The following is a 22,877-nucleotide window of genomic DNA, read 5'->3' on the forward strand; positions in this document are numbered from 1 at the left end:
CGCATAATGGACAGACCTGTACCTGGCAAGGCTGCTGCCTCACTGCCTCCATCTCCATGAGTGAACTGTGGTCTCTGGCCCTCTCCCAGCTTGCTTTCCTCACCTTCATCCTCGGTGGAGAAGGCAAAGCGTGGCATTGTGTCCAGGCTATGGGTACTACTCTTCACCAATGTGTTGTTGCTTCTGTCAGGCTGTGAAGAGCTTGAAGAGGTTCTTGGTCTCCATCTGGGGGCAAAAACAAATATTCAGTCTACATCCATTAGCACCATCACTATGCACATCTTCTCTCCAGTTTGCAACATGTTAACCCTGGCTGGCATGAACAGTCCCCATAATCTATACTGGGATGAATGGCAAGCAATTCTTGGATTTTTGTGCCAGTTGTGCATTAGCCATGACCAGCAGTGAAAAAGAAATTGAATTTACAGCAAAACGTTTTTTGTTTTTTTTTTTTGCATTGCAAAAAAATTAATGCAAACAAACAAAATTTGTGCCACTAACATAGCAATATGGTACTTAATTCATATCTAGAAGTGTTTTCATATTGCTAATTCTACATGATTCTGTCATTCGTTTAGGGCTTAAATTATCTTTAAAAAAAAAAAAATTTTTTTCAGAAAAGGTTACACTCACTTGTGGTCAGCTTTGTGCATAGAAAACACAGCAATGTGAACAATACAACGTTTGGTGCATCTTTATATGGAATTATACACAACATTTCACATTTTTAAAAATTAGACTATACTCCTTAGCCATAGAATATAATTGCATTTATCTGTGTTGGTCAGCTGCAGAAAAAAAATGCAAGAAAACTTTCATGTGTGAATGAGGCCTTAAAGGGCAAAATTCTTTACTTTGCACCCCTAAGCAATCTTTAGTTTCAGTAATACAAAACTGTATGCAAAAAGAAACTCTGCTGTTTACTCCTTGTCACCTATGATATATACCAAGGCCCCCAAAAAAAAAAAAAAAATCACCACACTGCATTTGGTCCTAAGGGTAACTCTCAAGAGAGATGTTATGGAGAACAGGACACATGGGTCACATTACTACAACATATTGAGTCTAATGAATAATCTTGCCAAAAAAAGCAATTCTAATAGGAAAAAAATATTTATATACATACAGGGTGTGCCAAAATGAAGTACATCATTTCTCAAGGTCACAATGTGAAGTAGAGGCAGCTGAGTGGGTTGGGGTGGGGGTCCTTTGACAGGCGAATCCTCCATTTGATTGGTTGTGTAATTAAGCAAAAACTTTTGCTATTAGGCTGAAACCAACCCTCGTGACCTTCATCAGAGACCCCTGCACAGTAAGTGTGTTACAGTTTGGTGCGCCACTGTAGGCCCTTACTTTTTGAGGATGGGGGAGCAATGGTCACCATCACTTCAGAATGTTATGTTGAAATGCTAGAGAACTTTTTGCAGCCCCAACTGGAAGAAATAGGTGTGGTGAATGCCTGGTTTCAACAGGATGAAGCAACAGTTCATACAGCGTGGAGATCCATCCAAGCTTTGTGGGAAATGTTTCTGGAGAAGCTGATCTCCCTGCGCGGTGATGTCGGGTGACCTTTATGTTCGCCTGATCTCGCTCCATTTAATTTCTTCTTGTGGGGCTATCTCAAGTCAAAAGGTATACACATACTGACCTCAAAACCTTGAAGCCCACAAGGACGCTATTCACCATGAAATAGCAGCTATTCCCCTTGAAATGGCCAAACAAGTCATGCGAGCGTTGAGAAATTGTCTCAAAGAGTGTATCGCTAATGATGGCCACTACCATGAAGACATCACTTTTGAAACACAATGGAAAAAAAAAATCTATTTTGTATACCCTTTCTTGTGTCGTAATACTAGGGTGTTGTACTGTGTTAGCCATTATGAATGTAGAGAAAAGCCAAGCAAAATGACACCTTTTATTGGCTAACTAAAAAGACTACAATATGCAAGCTTTCGAGGCAACTCAGGCCCCTTCTTCAGGCAAGATGTAATATAAACACAGGGAACTCCAGTTTGTGTATTACATCTTGCCTGAAGAAGGGGCCCGAGTTGTCTCGAAAGCTTGCATATTGTAATCTTTTTAGTTAGCCAATAAAAGGTGTCATTTTGCTTGTGTCATAATGAAATTTATTTTATCTTGTAGCGTTTCTGTAGAATAAATGTACTTCTTTTTGGGTCACTCTGTATATACACACACACACACACACTACTGGTCAAAAGTTTTAGAACACTTCAGTTTTTCCATATTTTCTTCAGATGTAATCAGCTGGAATCTAATGAATGACCTAAAATGGTGAAAAGGTAAGCAGTAAACTGCCAGAGTTTTAAATTGAAAGTTTAGGCTAGCAAATAATGAAAACAAAAAAAGTAAATTTCAGAATATTACAAAATCAGCCTTCTTTAAGGAACTACACATAGGATACAACCTATAGATATTCTGCAGAAATTAAAGTAAATTTAGCATTGCAAGTTAAAGCAAACACTTTGCATAGGTGTTCCAAATTCTGTTGAATATTGCAACATCCTTTGTCTGTCTTAAACCAGAGTTGGAACAGTGTTACTGCACCCTCTGAAGTATTACTTGGACAATATTCCAGCAATGATGGCAAGAAAACGGCAATTAACACAGAGAATTATTACCCTTAGAAGTGTCTGTACATTACCCTTCCTTTTAAATCTTTTTCATTTTCTAAACTCGGATATAATAATATAATAAAAATAATTTAACATTCATTTTTACACATTGCTTCTGTAAGTCACCCCTGACGTCCATGTCAACTAAAAAGGTAATTAAGAGTCTAGTGCGTCTAGTCAAGTGCAGATGTGGTAACCATTTTTGGGACAGAGTGTTCAAGCTTGAGGTATCGTCATGCCAAAGACAATAGATATTAGCAATGATCTCAGTGACAACCATTAATTTATGTTTCCCAACCTGGGAAGGGTCATATGGCCAAATGCATTATCCATCTCTACCACTTAACAGTGTTAAATTTTTCACAACTGGAGAACACTCAAACTTGCCCACGATCTCGGGAGTAAACATACCATCAGCTTCATCTAAAGAGCAGACTATAATGCTCTGAGAAAACTAAAGACCTAAAAGCTACCTCCAGGAATCCATATACCTCTATCAATATGGTAAATGTTACATTTTATGATGTTGCAATCTGAAAGAGACTGCAAAGAGAAAAAAAATGTAGTTTTTATGGAGGGTTAGCCAGGTGCTTCTCTTCAAACAGAACATGACAGCATGTTCGTTGAAAACAAAACCAGCAGATCACTGCAATGACCTCACATAAACCATCAAGCACAGTAATGATCAGATGGTAAATTAGACTTTTTAAAGACACAGTACCTGGACACCTTACAGTTATTGCGTCCACTATAAACTCTTCTTTATATCAGAGAACACTAAAGAAATGTGAGAATTTCTGTCTGACAGCCAAAACCTGGAAAAAACTATATTGTGCAACTGGACAATGATCCCCAGCACACTTGCAAATCTACAGTATAATTAAACTGTAGATTTAATTGGCTGAAAAAAGAAAAAGGCTTAAGGATGTTTAAGTCTAAGTCAATAAAAATATAAAAGCCAATAAAAAATAGCTTTTTAAACAAATGTTGTCTAACATCAATGATGGTCCTACAGGCACTGAATCATGGTGGAAATCTTTTCCACACATGGCTTTAACATAATTGGTTGTTTTTGGATAAACAAACATTGGAAAATACAAATCTAATGGGTTGTTTGTCACCCGTGTTTACATTCATATAATTGTAAAACTTAATGAGAACTGCTTAACAGATGATTAAGTTAAGCTATCTGGTCTTAAAAAGTTCTGCTCCAATATTCCCCCTGTCACCAGTATATCACAGATATGTTTTTTTTCCTACCCCGATAGAACCAGCAGTAAAAATGAACAATCTCCTTAGTTTAATACTACTTACTAACACTACTTGAAGGAAAAGTTTTTCAAAAAATATAAAATAAAATAGACACTTAAACTGAAAATATGCAATACACACTGTAAAGATACATAACAGAAACAATCATAGGATTGTAATTTCTTGTAATTTTTGCCTTTTATTAATCCATCCTCTTACCGCTTTTCACTTCCCTGTCCCCGCACCATGTCTTCGCTTAAGCCGTGAGAAACCTGGCTGTCCGTTCGGTCGCACTTGTCCTCACTATGGCTACGTTCTGAGGGAGAGGAACTGTGGCTCAAAGGGTTTGCCAAGTGCTCTGAGCTGCTGTAAACCTGAAATATTAGAAAAATGAGTTACTCAAAGATGACAGAGAGGAATCTGAGGACACACTAACATTTTGACCAATGTTGTTATACAATTGCCATTACAGGAGGGACCTGAGAAAAAGAGCAAATGAAGGAATAGTTTTCAGTCTGGTCCCAATCTTGCTCCTGGAAACTTGCAGCCTGTTGTTTGCAGCAAAAATGAGCATGTTCACTACATATGTTGATTATCCCAAGATGAAGCCTAACTCAGATAGAAGCAGCACATGAAAAATCCTACCCTGGAAAGATACACAATACTGACAGTTTTAGTAAGAAAGCGTCATTTAGACTAAGAGACACATTAGTGCTGTTGGATTGTTTGTCAAGGCCTATAAACAATTTTTCCGGATATGCCATTAAGACAAGATTAACTAGGATTGACATCAGACTTTACTTATTATTCAAGGATTTCACGTGGCAGCTAAACAGGCAGAGTCATCTGTTAATCACCAGTATACAGATTTGGTGCAAAACTAATAAAACAATGGTTTCAGTGCAAGACATTGCTTAGAATGTGCACATGTGCTTATTGATTGCATAATAAAGGCCTTTTTTTATAAAGAACACTTTATCAAGTTAAACCATGCAGGATTTATACATGATACACATTACTCACAAAATCTTACAGAAATTCAAGCCATGAAAGTCAAGTAAAAGTTTTGTTCATGTTTAAATTTCCTAAACTGTCTTGAAAATTTTCACTGTTAAAATATCTTATGTAGAGTGTCCTTTTCTATCTGAACACTGTATCAAATTTCTTTGAGTGAAAACCAAAATGGATAAAATATAGCAAACTAGCCAACCCGCGGCGTACCATACGCCGCATAATCAGGCTGCTTTTTTAATGATTTTTAAGTACAGGGAAAAAATTAACTTTTGAAAAATCCGGAGGAGAGGGGAAGGACGCCCATTACGCCCCATCCGTCATGCTAGTCTGCTGATTTCTCGTTCAGTAACCTGTGAGTAGTGATGGGCAGAGTGAAGCCTCACGAAGCATCAATACGTTTGAAGCAATTGTGTCGGAAATCGTATCGAAGCTTCGAAGCATTTGACACTCACCTCTCTCGTGACACCTCCTGGCCATTTTCATTAACGTTACAGAAACTTATGATACACTTCAATGACGTCTGTTAAAAGTCGTATTGGTTTTGTTTTTTCGTAGCTACAGACTGACAACGAAGAGAAGGGTTCGTCAGCAGCTTATAGTGTGTGATGTCTAAAAAATATAAATATAACTAACGCCGACAGGCAGAATGCACTATACGATAGCAAGAGTTAAACAAAATAAGACGCCTCACCTCATGCATTCCCGGCTCTTTCAATTAGTATTTACTTTTGCACTGTATCATTATAATTGCTCCTGTTGTTAGTATTATAATTAACCCTGATCTTTTCTTGAGATCACATTTAATAGCCTTAAATGTTTTCTTTGGTCTGTCTTAATTAAAACGGAGTAGACAGAAAATAAAGGTTTATCCCTGTACTTTGCCATGATATAGGTAAGCACATTTGAGAAAGAAAATGTGAAATCCTTAAATCACAGATGTTATTATTCGATCAAGTATTAAAATCTGCAGTGCTTCGAAAGCTCGACAGTGTCGAAACCTGAGTATCGAGCGGCCCATCACTACCTGTGAATCACGTAGAGTTTTCATTGTTGTTTGCGGTTCTGGCTGCTTTTCGCATACTGAGTTGTTCCGGAGTCACAGTTGAGAAACAGTTTTTTAATGTCTTTTAAGCACAGGGGAAAAAATGAACATGTGGCCCGGTGCATTCTTTAACTGCCTTGTGGCGCTGTAGTAGTACGGCTGCTTTGCAGTAAGGAGACAGTGGAAGATTGTGGGTTCGCTTCCCGGTTCCTCCCTGTGTGGATAGCAAATTATCCGCGACAAACAAACTGTTTTACACGCTGTAAACCAATCCGCGCCGCTTTTTCAATATTTTTTAAGCAGAGGGAAAAAAATGAACATTTGCAAAATCCGTAACGCTGCTTTCAGTAAGTTCAATGCACACGCGTTTAATTTGCCAGCCGTCTTTTCTGGTTTGGGCCACTTTTGCAGTGTTACCTCTTGTGCATATTATATCTTGAAATCCTTCGAGTTGCTAATTAACTAACTAACACCCACCCACTCAGCTTGTGTGAAAAAAGTGCGCCCGTTCTTTCATTTTGTTGCAGCCTATGAAAGACTTGCTGATCATGTTTTGTAGACTCAATATATATTGGCTTTTCACTCAGCGCGAGGGCGCGCATTCATCTCGCATTATTACATCCTGCTAGACTAATCTGCTACACGGCTGCGTTTGAAAAACCGACTTATCCCGGATGAGTTTCACTGGCATTAATGATTAGGAATCTGGTTGGAACAAAACCCTGCAGCCACAGGGGTTCACCAGGACCGAGTTTGGCAAATACTGCTGAACACAGACAAAACCGACTCAGGTGAGGAGTGGGGGCGGGCAAAGTAGTTGCAGCTATTGATTATTCAGTGTTGTTTGCCTGGGTGTCTGATCTGCGTTGACTGACATGGCTGTTTTCTGCGTATCCCATGGTTGTCTTCCGGCAGTGTGAATGCCTCGAGAGACAGGACGTCCTTGTGTGGTGAGTTGTTGCAGTTTGTGACCACGTCGCCGACGTTATCCCAATGTTGGCAAACAAAGCCAACAGCCATGTTGCGAAGTTTGAGAGCAACAGTTTCGTCAATGACATTTTTACATCCAGCTAGTCTGCTAGACTAATGTGCTACACGTCTGCATTTGAAAAACCGACTTATCCCGGATGAGTTTCACCGGCATTAATGATTAGGAATCTGGTTGGAACAAAACCCTGCATCCACAGGGGTTCACCAGGACCGAGTTTGGGAAACACTGCTGAACACAGACAAAACCGACTCAGGTGAGGAGTTGGGGCGGGCAAAGTGGTTGCAGCTATTGATTATTCAGTGTTGTTTGCCTGGGTGTCTGATCTGCTCAACAGGATCATAAATAAAAGGAAAACAATGTGAAGGCAATGTCACAGGTGATCCTGTGGTATAGCGGGTCCACAGCTCCCCTTCAAAAGCCCATTTTTAAATAAATAATCATCGCACTCACAGTGTAGCGAGGGGCGTGGAAGTGTGGCTGAAACGGTTTCCGGGTAGACTCGTGCTTCGGGCATTTCTCCCCTGTGCAGTGTGTGAGCGAGTGAGGAGAGAGAGAGAGAGAGAGAGAGAGAGAGAGAGAAAGCCGGTATGTTAGAGTGAGCGAGAGCAGGCTCGAAGGCAATATGTTCCTGTGGTATAGCGGGTCCATAGCTCCCCTTCAAAAGGCCATTTTTAATCAGGTGACTGACAGTAGTGGAGTCAGGCACAGAGAAGGTCAGCTGCAGAGAGAGTGTCTCGACTGTTGCAGGGCCTGAAGCAGGTGAGACGCTAATGAAAAAGAGGCACAGGGCTTATTGGTTTTTAAAGACTGCTTCCTTCATTGTGTTTTAACTTCAGTTTTAAAGGATTGCGTGGCTCTCTCTTGCGCTGCCTGTGTGTGCCTCTGTCTCTCTGTCTCTGTGTGTGTGCGTGGCTCTCTCTCTTGCGCTGCCTGTGTGTGCCTCTGTCTCTCTCTGGCGTTGCCTCTCTGTGTGAACCAAGGTTCCACTGAGGTTGACTAATGAAAAGTCAACGTGGCTCAGAGCTGCAAGTGGGCTGTGGCACAGACAAACAGAAATGACGGCATGTTTTCCGAGGCGCCGCGTCCGAGTTGGTGGGCGTGGCTCTGTGATTTTTTTTTCGTCGTATCCAATGGTCTAAGAGTTGGTGGGCGTGGCTCCTTCCTGCGTGCGCCATTGGCGTCTTTCTTGTCGGCGGTTTAGTGAATCCACGCCCCTTCCGGCGTGCTTTCCATGGGTGGCTACTTGTCTCCCGGCTTAGTGAATTACATATATAGATAAAGAAATGAAAAGGATTTTGTAATTTCAGCCCCTAAGAAATAATATTAAATTGTAAACAATGCTAGAGGTGAATTAGACTGTTAATTTAGTTTATTTCCCAAATCATTGTACAAAGAGAAACTAAAGGTGCGAGTGTGTGAGACTTTACAAGCAACTTTTTCTCACTATACCATCATGTATAATATGTGCAAAAGTTCCTGTTTTCACATTCATGATTGACAAATTCATGCAGAAAATTAAGAACAGCACATACCGTAAAAATACCAGGCCTGTTGCATTGTATGACCCTGGTAAAGACAATTAACAAAAGGCATGGCATTTGAGGTGCCAGATTTTTCTAACACATTGACAGCTGAATCATTTATTAATAGGACCCTTCTGTACAGGTCTATGCATATATGATAAATAATGAGCTTTATCAAAATTTGTAATTTTAAAGAAATGCATTGGAAAGCAATGGTTTTATTATCAACAGTAATTCTGTCAAAAATGTCAAGAAACTTAATTTATTTTGACCAGCAACTTGACTAAAAGTCTGCAACTAAATGAGAGTTCTTGGAGGATGATAATATGCAGAGTGCAGGCTTAGAAGCACATGCGCCATAAATATAACACATTTCTTTGCGCCATCCCCACTTGTTGCACACAACACATTTGGTAGTTGGTGATTGCGCTCAGTGGGAGGTAGAATGTCCATGTAGTGCTGTCCTGACAGTCATGACAAGTCAGATGCTATGTAACTATCAGTTCTAAAGACTACAGATTCCACACCATCCAACTGATTGTTACTATCTCGATTACTGACATTATCAGTAAAATATGAATCTTGAAACAAATCTAGTTGTTTCAAAACATTAGCAGCTTTACACCTTTTTTATGACAACATAACTACCGACTGTCTGTTTATAATGAATTTCCACAAGCTGTTGTGTCAAAAAAAAAATTTATGGCTATCCAAAAGATAGCATCACTTATAGTAGATAACGGAGATGTGGCAGCAAAGCTCACCAGCAAGCTGGCTGCATCTATAGTGGTAGTACTGCATACTGAGTTTTAAGTTAGATTGTATGTCACGCCATAAACAGATTCAATGAGATATGACTTAACTCATACCTTGCTTTCAAAGTGCTAATCATGTAGATATTTTATTGATTGTCAACAGGCACCTGAAATAGTGAGGAGATAAACTTTGAAAATAAACCTGTGTGGCTGCATGGTAACTGTATTGTAACAGTGGCATAAGCCTTTATATTTACATAAAATTTCAGTTTATAAGAAAGAATGATGATAAAAAAAAAAAAAAAAGTTTAACAAGGAAGAGGATTGTGTTGTACCTTACTAAAACGGTGTGAACAAGAAGAGAACTGGCGAATTTCCAAAGACGATTCATCTTCATTGGTCTCATCGTCATCATCCTCAGAGGCCAGATGGTGGTACCTTTCTGAGCGAGCTGTAGGAAACCATACAACTTGAAATTCAGCATCAAGGGTGACACAAAGACTCAAACCAAAAATGGTAAATTTATGCAATTTGTGTCAAGTAAATCTCAAGGATGTCCTAACAAAATTGGGTCAAGTGTTCAAATTTTACCCACCCTCCCTGTACTTTCAAGAGAACAAGAAGCAAACTCAAAAAATTACTTACTATCAAAATAACTGGTATCATCCTCAGACTCCAGCTGAGGGATAAACTCAGCTTTTTGCCGCAGTAGTCCATTCCAGTCAAGACCAGAGAAGAAGGGGTGCTGCCGAACCTCACAGGCTCCACCTAGGAGTTAGAACAACAAGTGTGAGAAAAGATGAACAAAAATCTGATACTATATTCCAAGGCCTGCAAAATGAAGATGTATCTTAACGGTTAGTCAGTAAATTGCATGTTATTGCATATGACATGCTCACTTTGGCAAAGAGTGCAACAATTTAAAATTACCAAAGGACTACGTAATTTCTAGATTAGTTGGAAATGTCACTACTGGTTAAATGGATGACCTTGAGCAGGTCTCTCAGTCTACCAAGACTAGCATTTTATGTTTTTCCCCTTAAGTTGTCATGGACAACCTGTATTGGACAAGTGAATTAATCCTTTTCCTTAGTAAAAACCAGGCTCACCACATTTACAGAGAATGTCATTAAATTTCATACAGATTTACTCATGACAAACATGGAAATATGTGGTGTGTATGAGGATATTTCCTAATGCCAATCCATTCATCCATTTTCCAACCCGCTGAATCTGAACACAGGGTCACGGGGGTCTGCTGGAGCCAATCCTATTTCCTAATGTAAATTTACCAAATGGTATCTCCCAATCATTCTCTGAATAAAAATGTAGATTTTGTTAGTGGGTTAAGATTCTCTGCAATAGGTTGAATATTCATCCAGGGTTATTTCCTGTTCCCGTGGGTCTGGGATGGCGTCGTCACTCTGTAACTGGAAAATGGACGGATAGGAGGGGCTATAAAAGTTGTGAAACAAGCAAGATGAAGGCACATTCGATTTCAGGGATGGAGGGAAAAAAGAAATTCTCCAAGCCAATGGAGCAAGTTAGCAGACAACCATGCGTAATTCACTGTCAGATGTTTATTTTCAAAGAGTGTGTATCCTCCACTTAACTATCAAAGTTGTGAATGATTTTGTTGGGTTTGGTATACTGTCATGCAACACCCATTTGTTTTAGAAGTTGAACGTTTCCAAGAGAGTACAACTAACACAATAACAAATAACTGCACTCAATAATTAATAACTGTACGTATTAATTTCACAAATAAAATTATGAAAACATTTCATAATGTTTAATATATTTTCAGTATAGAACACATAAATGAGTCTAGGGATGGCAAAAAAAACACATCAAAGACCTTGTTTTCATATTGTCAATAAGATAACTCAAATTCAAACCACATTTACCACATATGAATCTTTCTATAGAGGACTGAACCCAATTTCAAATTCAATCCATTCCATTTTATTTATCATCTTTCTTTTTAACCACTTAGTTGAGAAATAATCTACTTTAACATTGTGTGTAAAATTATGCTGCAAGACTGCTCATTTTCAGCCTCACCTGTCCCAAGGCGTTCTAGTGGACTTTGCTTCAGCAAACAGGTGATGAGGTCTTGAGCATCAGTGGGGAGGACATCTTCACCATCGGGCCACACAATTTCATCTGTGACAAAAATAAGGAATATTTTCAATTTCTGAAATTGTTTGTAAAACTTGTCTACTAAGATTTCCATTAAGTGCAGCAAGATTGTGACATTTACTGTTCCTTAGAAAACAATAATAAAGCACTGTCCTAGTGGAAGGTGATTGCTATACAATGTTTAATAAACAACATACACTGCCAACAGCACAGGTAAAAATCAAGTTGTAAACATGTTTGGCAGGGAATTTACTGATGAAGCGTCAATGAAGATTTTACAGTTATTAGTTTATTATTGGAAATTAGAAAAATGCACATTAAAATCATTTTTAAATGATTTTAATTAATCATTGGGATTCACCAAATAGTATATAAAACTCTGATCATCGATAGGGTTGGCTAATAGAGGGTTTTTAAAATTAATACAATAAACAATCACAAGCAAAAGCACCATACGGTCCAGAGATCAATTTCTCAGTTCACACAACTTTAGGAAGTAATTAAAATAGAACAAGCTGTAGGGTTTGTTACCTTGAAATGTAGCCAACATATAAAAGATTCTTATCTAAAAATCTATAGAAGCTCTTCTGTAAAAGTACCAATTTTTTGCTATTGCAACATAATTATATACAGTGCCCTTAATGTTTGGGGCAAAGACACATTTTTCCTTGATTTACCTCGGTGCTCCACAGATTAAAATTAAAAATCAAACAATTTAGACGTGATTAAAGAGCACTTTGCAGACTTTAACTTTGGGGGTATTTGCAATAATTTACATTGATTTATTACTTTAAACTGTGGAGCAGAGGGGTAAATCAAGGTAAAAATTACTACTGTAGCAGACGTCTAGCTAATATGTAATTAAATGTACTCTAGCTAGATATAAACGTTTTGCTTTTTTGGTGGTGTTAAATAGCAGAGCCTGTCCACTAACAATGTGGGCATCCTCTCAGTTCACCTGACCCACTAGCAGGGAGTGAAAGTCTTTACTTACATATTTATTCTAATCTTAGCTCATAGCTTTCTTTGACCATGATGTGTGGCACTACACAATAATTTGAAAGAGACCCAGTAGAATAAAGAGATCATGATCAATGAGCAAACAGTCAGTGTATGTTATTACGCTGGACAGATTAATTAAAAAAAAAGTGCAGCTCATGTACTTTCATATCTGAAGGAACACACACAACTTTCTGTAACATATTCTTCATAATAGAGGTGTCAGAATAACACACAGGAACATGCCACTTTTAAATAATGCCTTTAATGTGACATTATCAACAAGCAGTGTGCCTACAGTGTAAAACATGACAGGGGAAAAAAAACAAATAAAAAATACAAAACAGCTAGCATAGCACCCCTCAAACTTTTTATATTAGAGTTCTTTTGTTTATATGGTTTACATCACACAGTGAATGCAAGATGGACCAACAGAGGGTCCTTGAAAAGCAATGAGACAACATGGTCTATTCTTTGAAGAAGTGAAAAGTAACCACCATAAAGAAACAGAAACTTCTCTAAAGAACAGTTTCTATCTCCTGTCACCACCTTAAAATTAAAATTGTCTTCTCTCAAAAATGGCACCAATCAACAGTTTTATATCTACAAGGAACTGAGCCTCCTTTTACAAAATTGAAGGTATGAGAAGGAGCCAAAGGATTAAAGTTGCACTGGTAAAGGATGGCAAACACTGTAATAAGGTAAATCTTTTGAAGTCTAGAAGATAGTAATGTAAAAGTCACATAGTGTAACAACCAGCATGATCACTATACACTTCAAGCACACTGTATCCACTATAGACTACGGATGAGTCGTTATCTGTTGTCAACATTTACAAGTACTGCCCCCCCCCACCCCATAATTAGTGTAGGGCTGATTTGGGAGGTGAACAACATGGTGTCAGTGGCAAAAACAACATATCTTGGAAGATGCTCACCGCACAAAATTATTCATACTAATTTACGACAGAGAAATAAATCTGTTACATAAATTGTGGTTACTCTGCAAACAATACACCCTCATCTCTGTAAACTTATTAAGCATTAAGAATAAATTGTGCAGTATCAAAAATAATTTACTAATAATCAACCAAAAGGTGCTGATGTTCTCAAGCTGGAGAATTTTTGGGGATGGAAGGCAAAAACTAGATGCAAGTATAAAGGTTTCCTTTTCAAAACATGTCTGTCAAAAAGGAAGAACAAATATATCTATTTTTCACTACAGGAGTACAGCTCTAAATTATCTAGATCTAAATGAAACATATCTTAAAAGACGGCATATCATTCCAGACTACTCACCGCTTACCACCTGACCAAAAAGTTCTTCAGGTGTATCGCCGAAGAATGGGACACAACCCACCAGGAACTCATACAGGATAATCCCCATTGCCCACCAATCCACAGGTTTTCCATAACCTTGACGCAGAATCACCTCTGGAGCAATGTACTCAGGAGTACCACAAACCTGAGGAAATAAGCAGATTATTGAGGCACTTGATATTTCCAAGAGCATGAATTAAACTACTAATGGGAAAAATGTTAAGATATCAGCATTTTAAGGAATTCTTGAAGAAAGCAGCTGATCACTGACAACTGTCCACATTCTGTAGTAAATTCAGCTGCAGATATGCTAATAGAATTTTTTGGTGTTATCACATAGTCATGCAGTATTTAAAAATAAGCATAAAAAAAGATATTGACTTTAAAAATAATATCTGTAACAAAACAGAACCTGAGAAGCCAAAAAGCAAGAAAAAGATTAAGCTACATACATACTCTAAAATAAAGGTTTCTGAATCTTTTCAAATACTATGCTTGTCACAGGATGTCTACCTACAGTTTACCAGTATGTTAGAACTAATGATCCATGCCTACCTGCTTATCAATGAACTCACGTGTGTCCTTCTCAACATGGCCCTCGTACAGATTAGTTGTCATGTTCATCAGGCCAATTTTCGAAAGCCCAAAATCAGTTAGCTTGATGTGGCCCATGGATGTAATTAACAAACTGTGGGGTGTAGGAAAGAAAGAAAGAAAATCATTTGCATGTCATAATTTTACCGAAGATTTAAAACTGAGTTTTAGCTTGTGTTTTAAATAAGGAAACACACCGGTTAAAAGTATCTGCTTTGCAAACAGTTAAAATCACATCAAATCATCAATGTGAAAATCATCCTGTTTTATGCTTTTGTTTACAATACTTAATGTGAAAAATTCTGTAAAGCAGGTTAAAGCATTGCAATGTACTTTGTAAAATTTTCACTAACATGTCTTCCAAAAGAAATAATTTCAATATATAAATGTAACTATTTTAATAAATACAAAAAAAAGGTAGTACAATGGTGTGGTGGTTGATCTTCCAAGAGGTGGCTTGAGATTCCTCTCTGATTGGGGAGTAAGTGGACTTTCATGTTCTCATTATTTCTACATGAGGTTTATACCTCTGTGAGCGCTGGGTTCCTTGTATATTCCAAAGATTTATATGTTAACTGGTGGCTATAAATTGTCCTGTTATTACAGAATCTGGGAATGTATAGGAGTCTACATAGTGGTCATATTAGAAGCTACTTTCATATTTAAAATGATTTGCTAAATGTTATTTAAATATTCATCTGCTATATTTTTGCCAGGGTGTCTTCCCTGGTCTATATTTTAATTCATTACCATAGTTTATGTTACTATTGGTATTTTTTTTGTCTAATGATATATTCTATGTAAATTTGATTTTATTTATCATTTACATTCTATGTGCTTAGTCTTATTTTCCTTTGTTCCTTGCATTTTATGGGTGGAAATCCCCCCCCCCCCCCACCCCAAGAGACAGGGTCAGCAATACATCACTGCTAGGGAACACCCCAGCCCCATAAAAATAGGCCGGGAACAGGACTTTCTTATGGGTCACTTAATGTACTTATACTGTAAATGCACTTTATAAATATTGTGATTGTCCTTGGAATTTCTGTGTTTTCAACTTTTTGCTTTTACGTAAGGATTTTGATTTAAGTATTTTGTATTGGGACCCCGTGACCCTGTGTTAGGACGTAGCGGGTTGGAAAATGACTGACTGACTGACTTGTTTACTTTTGGACTGCCTAGATGGCAACGTCTTCTGTTTCTTGTTTGCTCTTTTGAGAATTCTGTCGATTCCTTTTTTTTTTTCTATATAAAAGGTTCTTTTGTCGACCATCTCTCTATAAGCCAAGAGTTAATGGTAAATCTCTTCCTTGTGTGGGCATTTTGACTATATTTTGGGACTTTATATGTGTGATATATATATATTTTTTATTTTTAAACTTTTGAAGCCAAATTTGACCTGGTATAGGCCTAAGCTGGCCATCGGCATAGGCAGTCAGGCTGCCTGAGAGTTAACTTTATCTAGGAAGGCTAGTAGGAATTTTGGCTAGGGTTTTTGTTATTAGTGGGGATTTTGGCTATCAAGGATTTTGTTTAAGGCTTAGTTTTATAGGTCTCATACACCTTTTTGTCATGTGTGTGTGTATTATAATGATCATCCATCTACAGTCTTAATATGCCTATTCCCTTTACTGAGGTGCAGGGAGCCAAAGCCTGTCTTAATAAGGCTGGATGCAAAACAAGAACCAAAACTGAATAGGACCATAGTCCACCCTTATGCATTGATATATCTATAGTAACACATTTGTATCTCACTATGTTACCCTTTACACTCTGGTTTCTCACGATGAGGTTTGACACTCAGTATGTCCAAATCATGGCTTTGCAGAAACAAGTCATTCTAAATAAATGCATGTTATGTTCTTAGCTCTCTAGCATTTGAGGCACTTACTTATCAGGCTTCAGATCACGGTGTACAATTCCATAGTTGTGTAAATACTCTAGAGCCAAAACTGTCTCTGCAAAATACATCCTGGCCATATCCACTGGTAGGGGGCCCATGTTTTTCAGAAGTGTGGCACAGTCTCCACCTGAAAATAAAAACAGATGGTCATATTTTTTTATTAAGACTGTTCGAGTTGTATTTTATAAGGAATATATACATTTCAGACAGTGGCTGTTAAGTATGGGTACTAAATATTTTCAATAGGTCTTGAAAGATGGCCATTATCAACAAAACAATAACTCCACTGCATAACCCCTTAAGAGACAGGACATCTCATCTACGCTTTGAGTAGTGAGAAAAGCGCTATATAAATGTAAAGAATTATTATTATCTTCTACCAAACACAGCTATCCTAAACTGTCAAGTGCAAATCTTTTTCCATAACAAGAAAAAGGTGCTCTATATTTTTTTAAATATTCATATTACAACAAAGAATATTTATAAGAAAAGGTGATGCCTACTACAAACAATGTTATCCCATTTTCTCTGTATAGGCGCTGGAGTATGGTTCCCCACTGACTGTCAATGTATGTTTGTCATAAACATGACTGCTGCTAATTTGCCAATCTCACTTTCCTTATGCTAAGCATTGGACATTTTTTTAAACTATTTTCAAGTATACTGAGGTACTTGGCCCTGTTTCACTCTCCTCATATTAACATTAAACAACAACAACAACATTTTACTTCTTGCTTAGCCCAAAATCACAAAAGGAATGCATCAATGGGGTGTAATATGCCCTATTTCTTTTGATAACACACAGGCCTTGACTTCCTAAGACGACAAAAAAAAAACTTGTAGGCGAAAAAAAAAGGAAGAAATCTTGGGAAAGGCAATTCAGAGAAAGACCCTGTTCCAGTTGGTTTGGCATGCATTGTGTGTCAAAAAATGGGATAAATACAATATATACGAAACAGAACACAAGTAATCCTTTTCAAAGAGCTAGCTAGCCAATCTATCATTGCCACCTCAGAACTGTGTTGTTGCACAAATATAAAAATTAGAGCCTAAAGCCTCCATTCTCTTTTTTATGAGAAGGTACCATGGAAATTATTATTGTTATTACGCTACAATAATATTTTCTCACATTTTATATTTTTATCCCATGGTCAAGCAAACTTTCCAAATGGGGATTTAATTTCTTTTTCTAATCTTGTTAGAATACTATGACATTAAAATGATATCCAGCTTCTTATTCTAATTTTGTAAACAAGGTTTCAGGGCAAGGTTGCTATGGGACAACTGACTCTGGGAAGAGTCCGATTCTGCAAGTGCAGTTCACTAAATTTCTGTACACACAAAGGGGAATTTTAAAAATGCAATTTTTCTGTTAGGTTACAAGGCTCTTTTTGCATTGCCTCTTAATAAAAATTCTTTAAAAAAGAAAAAAAAATTCTTTGCATTTATATAGCGCTTTTCTCACTACTCAAAGCGCTCAGCGATTGCAGGTTAAGGGCCTTGCTCAAGGGCCCAACAGAGCAGAGTCCCTATTGGCATTTACGGGATTCAAACCGGCAACCTTCCGATTGCCAGTGCAGATCCTTCGCCTCAGAGCCACCACACCACTACTCCACCACTAATAGAAAAGGACTGATAAAATTACCTTGCAATAAAATTTTGTTTTGCTGTGACCCTCTAATAAATTGTGTTTTGGTGAAGGAGATGCACAATGCAAATTCATATTCTGTTTTTAAGGTCTGGAAACAATAATATTTCACATTCTCAATCTGAGCTATGATCAAATCTACTTTTGCATTCAGATGAAGGACCTCCTTTAAAAACAATAGTGTGAGCTGCATTTTCCAGTTTATTGCCATAATTTCTGAAACAAAATGCAACACGAGTGTAAACTAAATAAAGAGAAATATCCCTATAACCAAATGCTTATGTGTTATAAGATCTGAGCAGCTCCACTGAGACCACACTCCCCTTACAGATGACAGACCTGAATGATCGTAACGAAAAACTCTGCATTCTACTCTTCACTGAATATGCTTTCTCTTTTAAATTAAACTGTGCTGCTTTATCCAAAAGGTGTGAAAGGAACACAGCAGAATAGAATAGTGTTCTGCTCTTAAAACACAGTATGTACATCATACCTTCCACATACTCCATAACCATGCACAGGTGACGACGAGTCTCAAAGGAGCAGAACATGCTGACCACAAAGGGATTTTCAGCAAACGTCAAGATGTCCCGCTCAACAAAAACTTGCTGGATTTGGTTGCGGAGGATTAGGTTCTGCCTGTTGATCTTCTTCATAGCAAACCGTTGACGTGTTTCCCTGTGCCGCACCAAGTAGACCGCACTACCAAAATTATAGGAAAGACATGTAATTTAATATTGGCAAAAGGATATGAAGGATGACTCAGTGTTCAAATTTCCAATAAGTTCAAAACTGACACTAAGAAAGATACTCCAAGCAGAAAAAAAGTTCACAAAGGAACCATTTTAGTAGAAGAGTCTACTGGGAGGGGACTATTAGGTGGTTCAGCTCTCAAAATGTGAATTAAATAAACATTAGCAAGCAATTTGCTTTTGCACATGGACAACAGCATGGCTTCAAATCAGGTCTGAAAAATATCACTGTCATGTCAACCAACTCATGACGTGTGAATCTCAATGAATGCATTGCATATGTTAAATGAAGAAATGACCAGCTGAATAAAAAATATACATTGTGTACCTCAGTACTTCAATCCCAGATAAAAAACTCAAATAACATTTAAACAAAGAACACACATTCCAACGAAATAGAAGTGTATCCCAAGATTATTGACTACTAACCCGTACGCGCCATTGCTAATCAACTTGAGCGTTTCAAAGTCGCTTTCTTTAGGTTTTCTTCTTGGTGGTGTGGAGGAGGCCCGACTCTGCAGGACATAAAGTTAGTCAGTGTTTCATAAAGATATTTGAAAGCAAAAACATTCTTTTGACATCAAATGGATCACTGGACTTTAGCACCATAATCATGTCAACTTTAATGAGCCTAGCTAATACATTTTCAGGGATAGTGTGTTAACATTCTTACCAAATTAAACAAATACTTAATGAAATGACAGAATGGTACTTACCTCCTGTGGATCGTCCATCTCTTGTGTCAGCGTGCTACCAGAGTCATAGTGTTCAAGCTGTACCATTTCTAAATAAAATAGACAATTCACAAAAAAAAAAAAAAAAAAAAAACAATAAATCAGACCTTACATTTATATTCATAACAGGAAATAAGCCTGTTTTATATAAAGAGAACCTGGTATTAGCCACATGCAAGGTCAGTGGGTAGTGGAACCACAATTGGAAACGGATAAAGATCATCAGCTCAGGTCATTAGAGTGATGACAACAGTCTAGTCCGACAGTTGTATTGGGTTAAGCTCCTAGCATTTACTGTTAAGGTTTGAAGCCTCTTTGCTTGTTCCTTTTCCTACTCCTACCTTCCAGGGGGTCTTTGGTGAGTCCCAACTGGCTTATGATATAGCGGGGAATGTCAGTCTTGATCCCTTGACCCACTTTAGCATGCCCTTCTGCCGCTTCCAGTAAATGATAGAATTCCTCTGGGTCAAACTCCTGTGAAAAGACATGCACATTTCACATTCTAACATAAAATCTCTATTAAAGAATATTTAAAAATTTGATTGAAATGAACAAAATTAGAAAAACAAGAGTGTGAGAGGAAGAAATAAGTTGAAGTGTACTCTTAGTGGAATGGTTCAATTTAAAAAGCATCCTACAGACACTGAAGGAGTAAAAAATAGGAAGACACTCACCAGACACTCTAGCAGCCTTGCTGGCCGAGCAATGACAATGAGGATTTTTCTCACTAACTGAGTGATGACCGGTACCTCTTCACTCTCAGAACGTTCAAAGGCCTGGTTGATGGAGAATGAATATACGATTTTTACTAACCAGTCACAACTTGATTAAGTCATTTCCTGAGGGTCACTATGGCTTTAAGTATAACTTTTTAGCAACAATGACATACAGATAATAACCATGTCATACATCTTACTTTGATCATTCTTGAGAAGATAATTACTGTACAGCTTTGTCAGTGCTCCTCTGAGCTGGCTTTAGCAGTTATTGTTCCCCTGCTTCTTACAGGACCAATTCATCAGATCATTTTAGAACCCACTTAACCCAAATTCAGGGTCATGTGGGACTAGAGTAAACAGCCACAGGAAGAACTCACAAAGGCAAGGACTAACCATTTATCTTTCTGCAATACTACACAGTTGGATTAAGAGGGTTAAAATGAATGAATGGAACAAGGATGAAGTTTATCCACAATACACAAGTTTCACAGTTTTTTTTTCTCTTACCTTCACAAATGTCTTTGAGTGGGAGGTATCTATGCTTCTCAGACTGTTTAAGTTTTCATGATTTAGAATGCGAGGCGTTTATAACGAAAGTCAATGATTCTTAGGTGGATGCTGAGAATAGAATTTAAAACTCTCCACGCAGCACCTTCAAAGTTAGATTATTCAGCTATGTAGCCTACACAGATACGCATACCCCAAATGATAATGTAGGTGGTGTTATTTTTGTTAAATTTATTTTTTGTTTTTGTGGATAAAGGAATACTGACCAGCATCACTGGTGTGAAACTACAGAGCTGTTTAATGAGATTAACGAATTCAGTTTTAATATACTGAATGTAAAAAGTGTTACATATTTACTTTCAATGCATATACTATAGGTACTCTATATACACGAAGATGCCAATTAACTAGTTAAACCTATCTAGCAGTGCATTGGGCACTGTTTGTTCTTCAGAACAACATCTATGTGAACAAGATGCTGGTTGTGTTTTCAGAAATGGTGTACCCTCACTGCATTGCATAGTTGTTGCTAATTGGATGGCTGCATAGTTAGTTAGCTTTCAAAAGCCTTTTATACTTCTTGACAAAGATGTATAATAGGGTAAAGATCAAGGGATGATGCAGGCCACTGAAGCAATGAAAACGCACTTGTAGGTTCATATTACTATCTGGCACGAACACTGAATGTGGATAAACTGCAGCCATGAGGGGAAGAACTTTTTCAAAAAGGCCTTGCAGTCCACATATCTTTCAAAGAATATTTGGTGTTTCTTGTACCAAATACTGATAATTCATCAGTATGAAGCAAAATGACCTTGGAATCATCCAAGTAAGCAACTTTTCTCAACTCCTCAATGGTCCACTATGATGCTTCTATGCCCAACTGAAGATGTGCTTTCTCACTTTTCATTGACATCATTGGCATCTGACATGGCCTTCCACGGTTATAGCCCAACTGAGACAAAGTATGACAAGTGATTCAATCAGTGAGAGGGCATTCTGCACAACAATGTTAAATTCAGATGTTGATTTTCTTGGTTGTGGCCCATCTGATTGCTTGTAAAAGCACTGTGATCCACAAAAATGTTTTGTTCATAGGATTGTCTATGACTGGTGGTATTTTGCTTTATGCACCATTCTCTGCAAACCCTTGAAGCAGTTGTACATGAAAATCTCACGAAAGCAGCCGTATCCGTATGCAAGAACTGACACTAGATGCAATTATCATACAATTTGCATAGTCACTAAGATCACTCATTTCGCTAATGGCAATGCTTAACTGAACACTACCTTATTTTAGAAACACTGTTCTATCTGATTTAGACCACATAGTACTGTCTTGTGGCATATGACATGTTGGAAAAGAATTTGTGTGAAGGTGTGGCTTTACTGAGTAAGCGGACAACATACTGTATAAGTGAAAATATTGCTATTGGGAAAAATTGTATGTAATCTGTGGACATGACCAAAAACATAGCACTCAACCCTAACGAAATCTGACATATTTATTAGTACTACTAATACATATTAAGAGATTTAGCTTAACTGGAAACACATTTTATTTTGTCTCATCTACAGCATAACTTGGCAAAGTGATTATGATTTTTCAACAAGACATTATTTAATATTTTAGTGTTAAAATCAAAGCATATTGTATAAAAAAATCATGTGCTGAACACAATTTTTTTGTTAATCATTTTCATTTAAGTGATTATATATCGATGAGAAGGCTGTCAGATAAAAGCAAATAAATACAACATTGGTATCCATTCAATAACTCAAATACTCAGAGTGGAGCTAACATGCATGGCCATGTTATGTTTATCAAACTACTCTTTCATTAACCCTTTGCAGTCGTATTTAATTTTCAACGTCACGCTACATTAGTCGTAATTAATTATTGAAAAAACGCCAATAATTACAGCAGTTATTTCTTTCAAGCACGTAGGAATAACACAGGCCACTTTTCTCGACCAGGCGACTGTGCAAATCGGTCAGAAACTTGCAGGGCCACCAGCGGTGGCCTGACGACCTATAGCGCACTTTTTACTAAGGCCAGTTTTCTGGCCTAACGACCGCAAAGGGTTAATAATGATTATTAGCATAAATAACACATCACTTAAAACAATGAACCATACAGATATGCTACCCTGCACAGCTTTATACAGCATATTTTATCTACATAGTCAGAGAACAATTCACAAAAGCCTATGATGAATTATGTTCAAATCCTGTTTTTTTTTTTTTTTTAAACTTGCATCTACCCAGACTCATTCACCCTTCCTTCATGAGGGCAAATATTGTTCTGTAATTATGCATTCTGCTTCAGGGCTATCCAAATCTGTAATTCC

The 22,877-nt window shown here is 37.6% G+C and overlaps 1 protein-coding gene across 7 annotated transcripts in view; it reads right to left on the reverse strand.

Moving 5' to 3' along the window:
• mast3b (microtubule associated serine/threonine kinase 3b) overlaps positions 1 to 22,877 on the reverse strand; it is a 187,153-nt gene that overhangs the window by 15,739 nt on the left and 148,537 nt on the right. For 5 of the 7 annotated variants that reach the window (XM_051935048.1, XM_051935044.1, XM_051935046.1 and 2 more), the window contains 13 exons: positions 19,975 to 20,076; positions 19,642 to 19,774; positions 19,283 to 19,350; positions 18,996 to 19,081; positions 18,308 to 18,516; positions 16,155 to 16,293; positions 14,225 to 14,357; positions 13,649 to 13,814; positions 11,274 to 11,375; positions 9,855 to 9,977; positions 9,545 to 9,660; positions 4,104 to 4,258; positions 23 to 225 (listed from right to left, as the gene is read on the reverse strand). In XM_051935048.1, coding sequence (XP_051791008.1) covers positions 23 to 225; positions 4,104 to 4,258; positions 9,545 to 9,660; positions 9,855 to 9,977; positions 11,274 to 11,375; positions 13,649 to 13,814; positions 14,225 to 14,357; positions 16,155 to 16,293; positions 18,308 to 18,516; positions 18,996 to 19,081; positions 19,283 to 19,350; positions 19,642 to 19,774; positions 19,975 to 20,076 — 1,735 coding nt within the window. The remainder of the gene's footprint in view (positions 1 to 22; positions 226 to 4,103; positions 4,259 to 9,544; positions 9,661 to 9,854; positions 9,978 to 11,273; positions 11,376 to 13,648; positions 13,815 to 14,224; positions 14,358 to 16,154; positions 16,294 to 18,307; positions 18,517 to 18,995; positions 19,082 to 19,282; positions 19,351 to 19,641; positions 19,775 to 19,974; positions 20,077 to 22,877) is intronic. The other 2 variants (XM_051935050.1, XM_051935049.1) reach the window with 1 other exon arrangement.

This window comes from Erpetoichthys calabaricus, chromosome 12 (assembly GCF_900747795.2).
Source record: "Erpetoichthys calabaricus chromosome 12, fErpCal1.3, whole genome shotgun sequence".
In the NCBI taxonomy this organism is placed as follows: domain Eukaryota; kingdom Metazoa; phylum Chordata; class Cladistia; order Polypteriformes; family Polypteridae; genus Erpetoichthys; species Erpetoichthys calabaricus.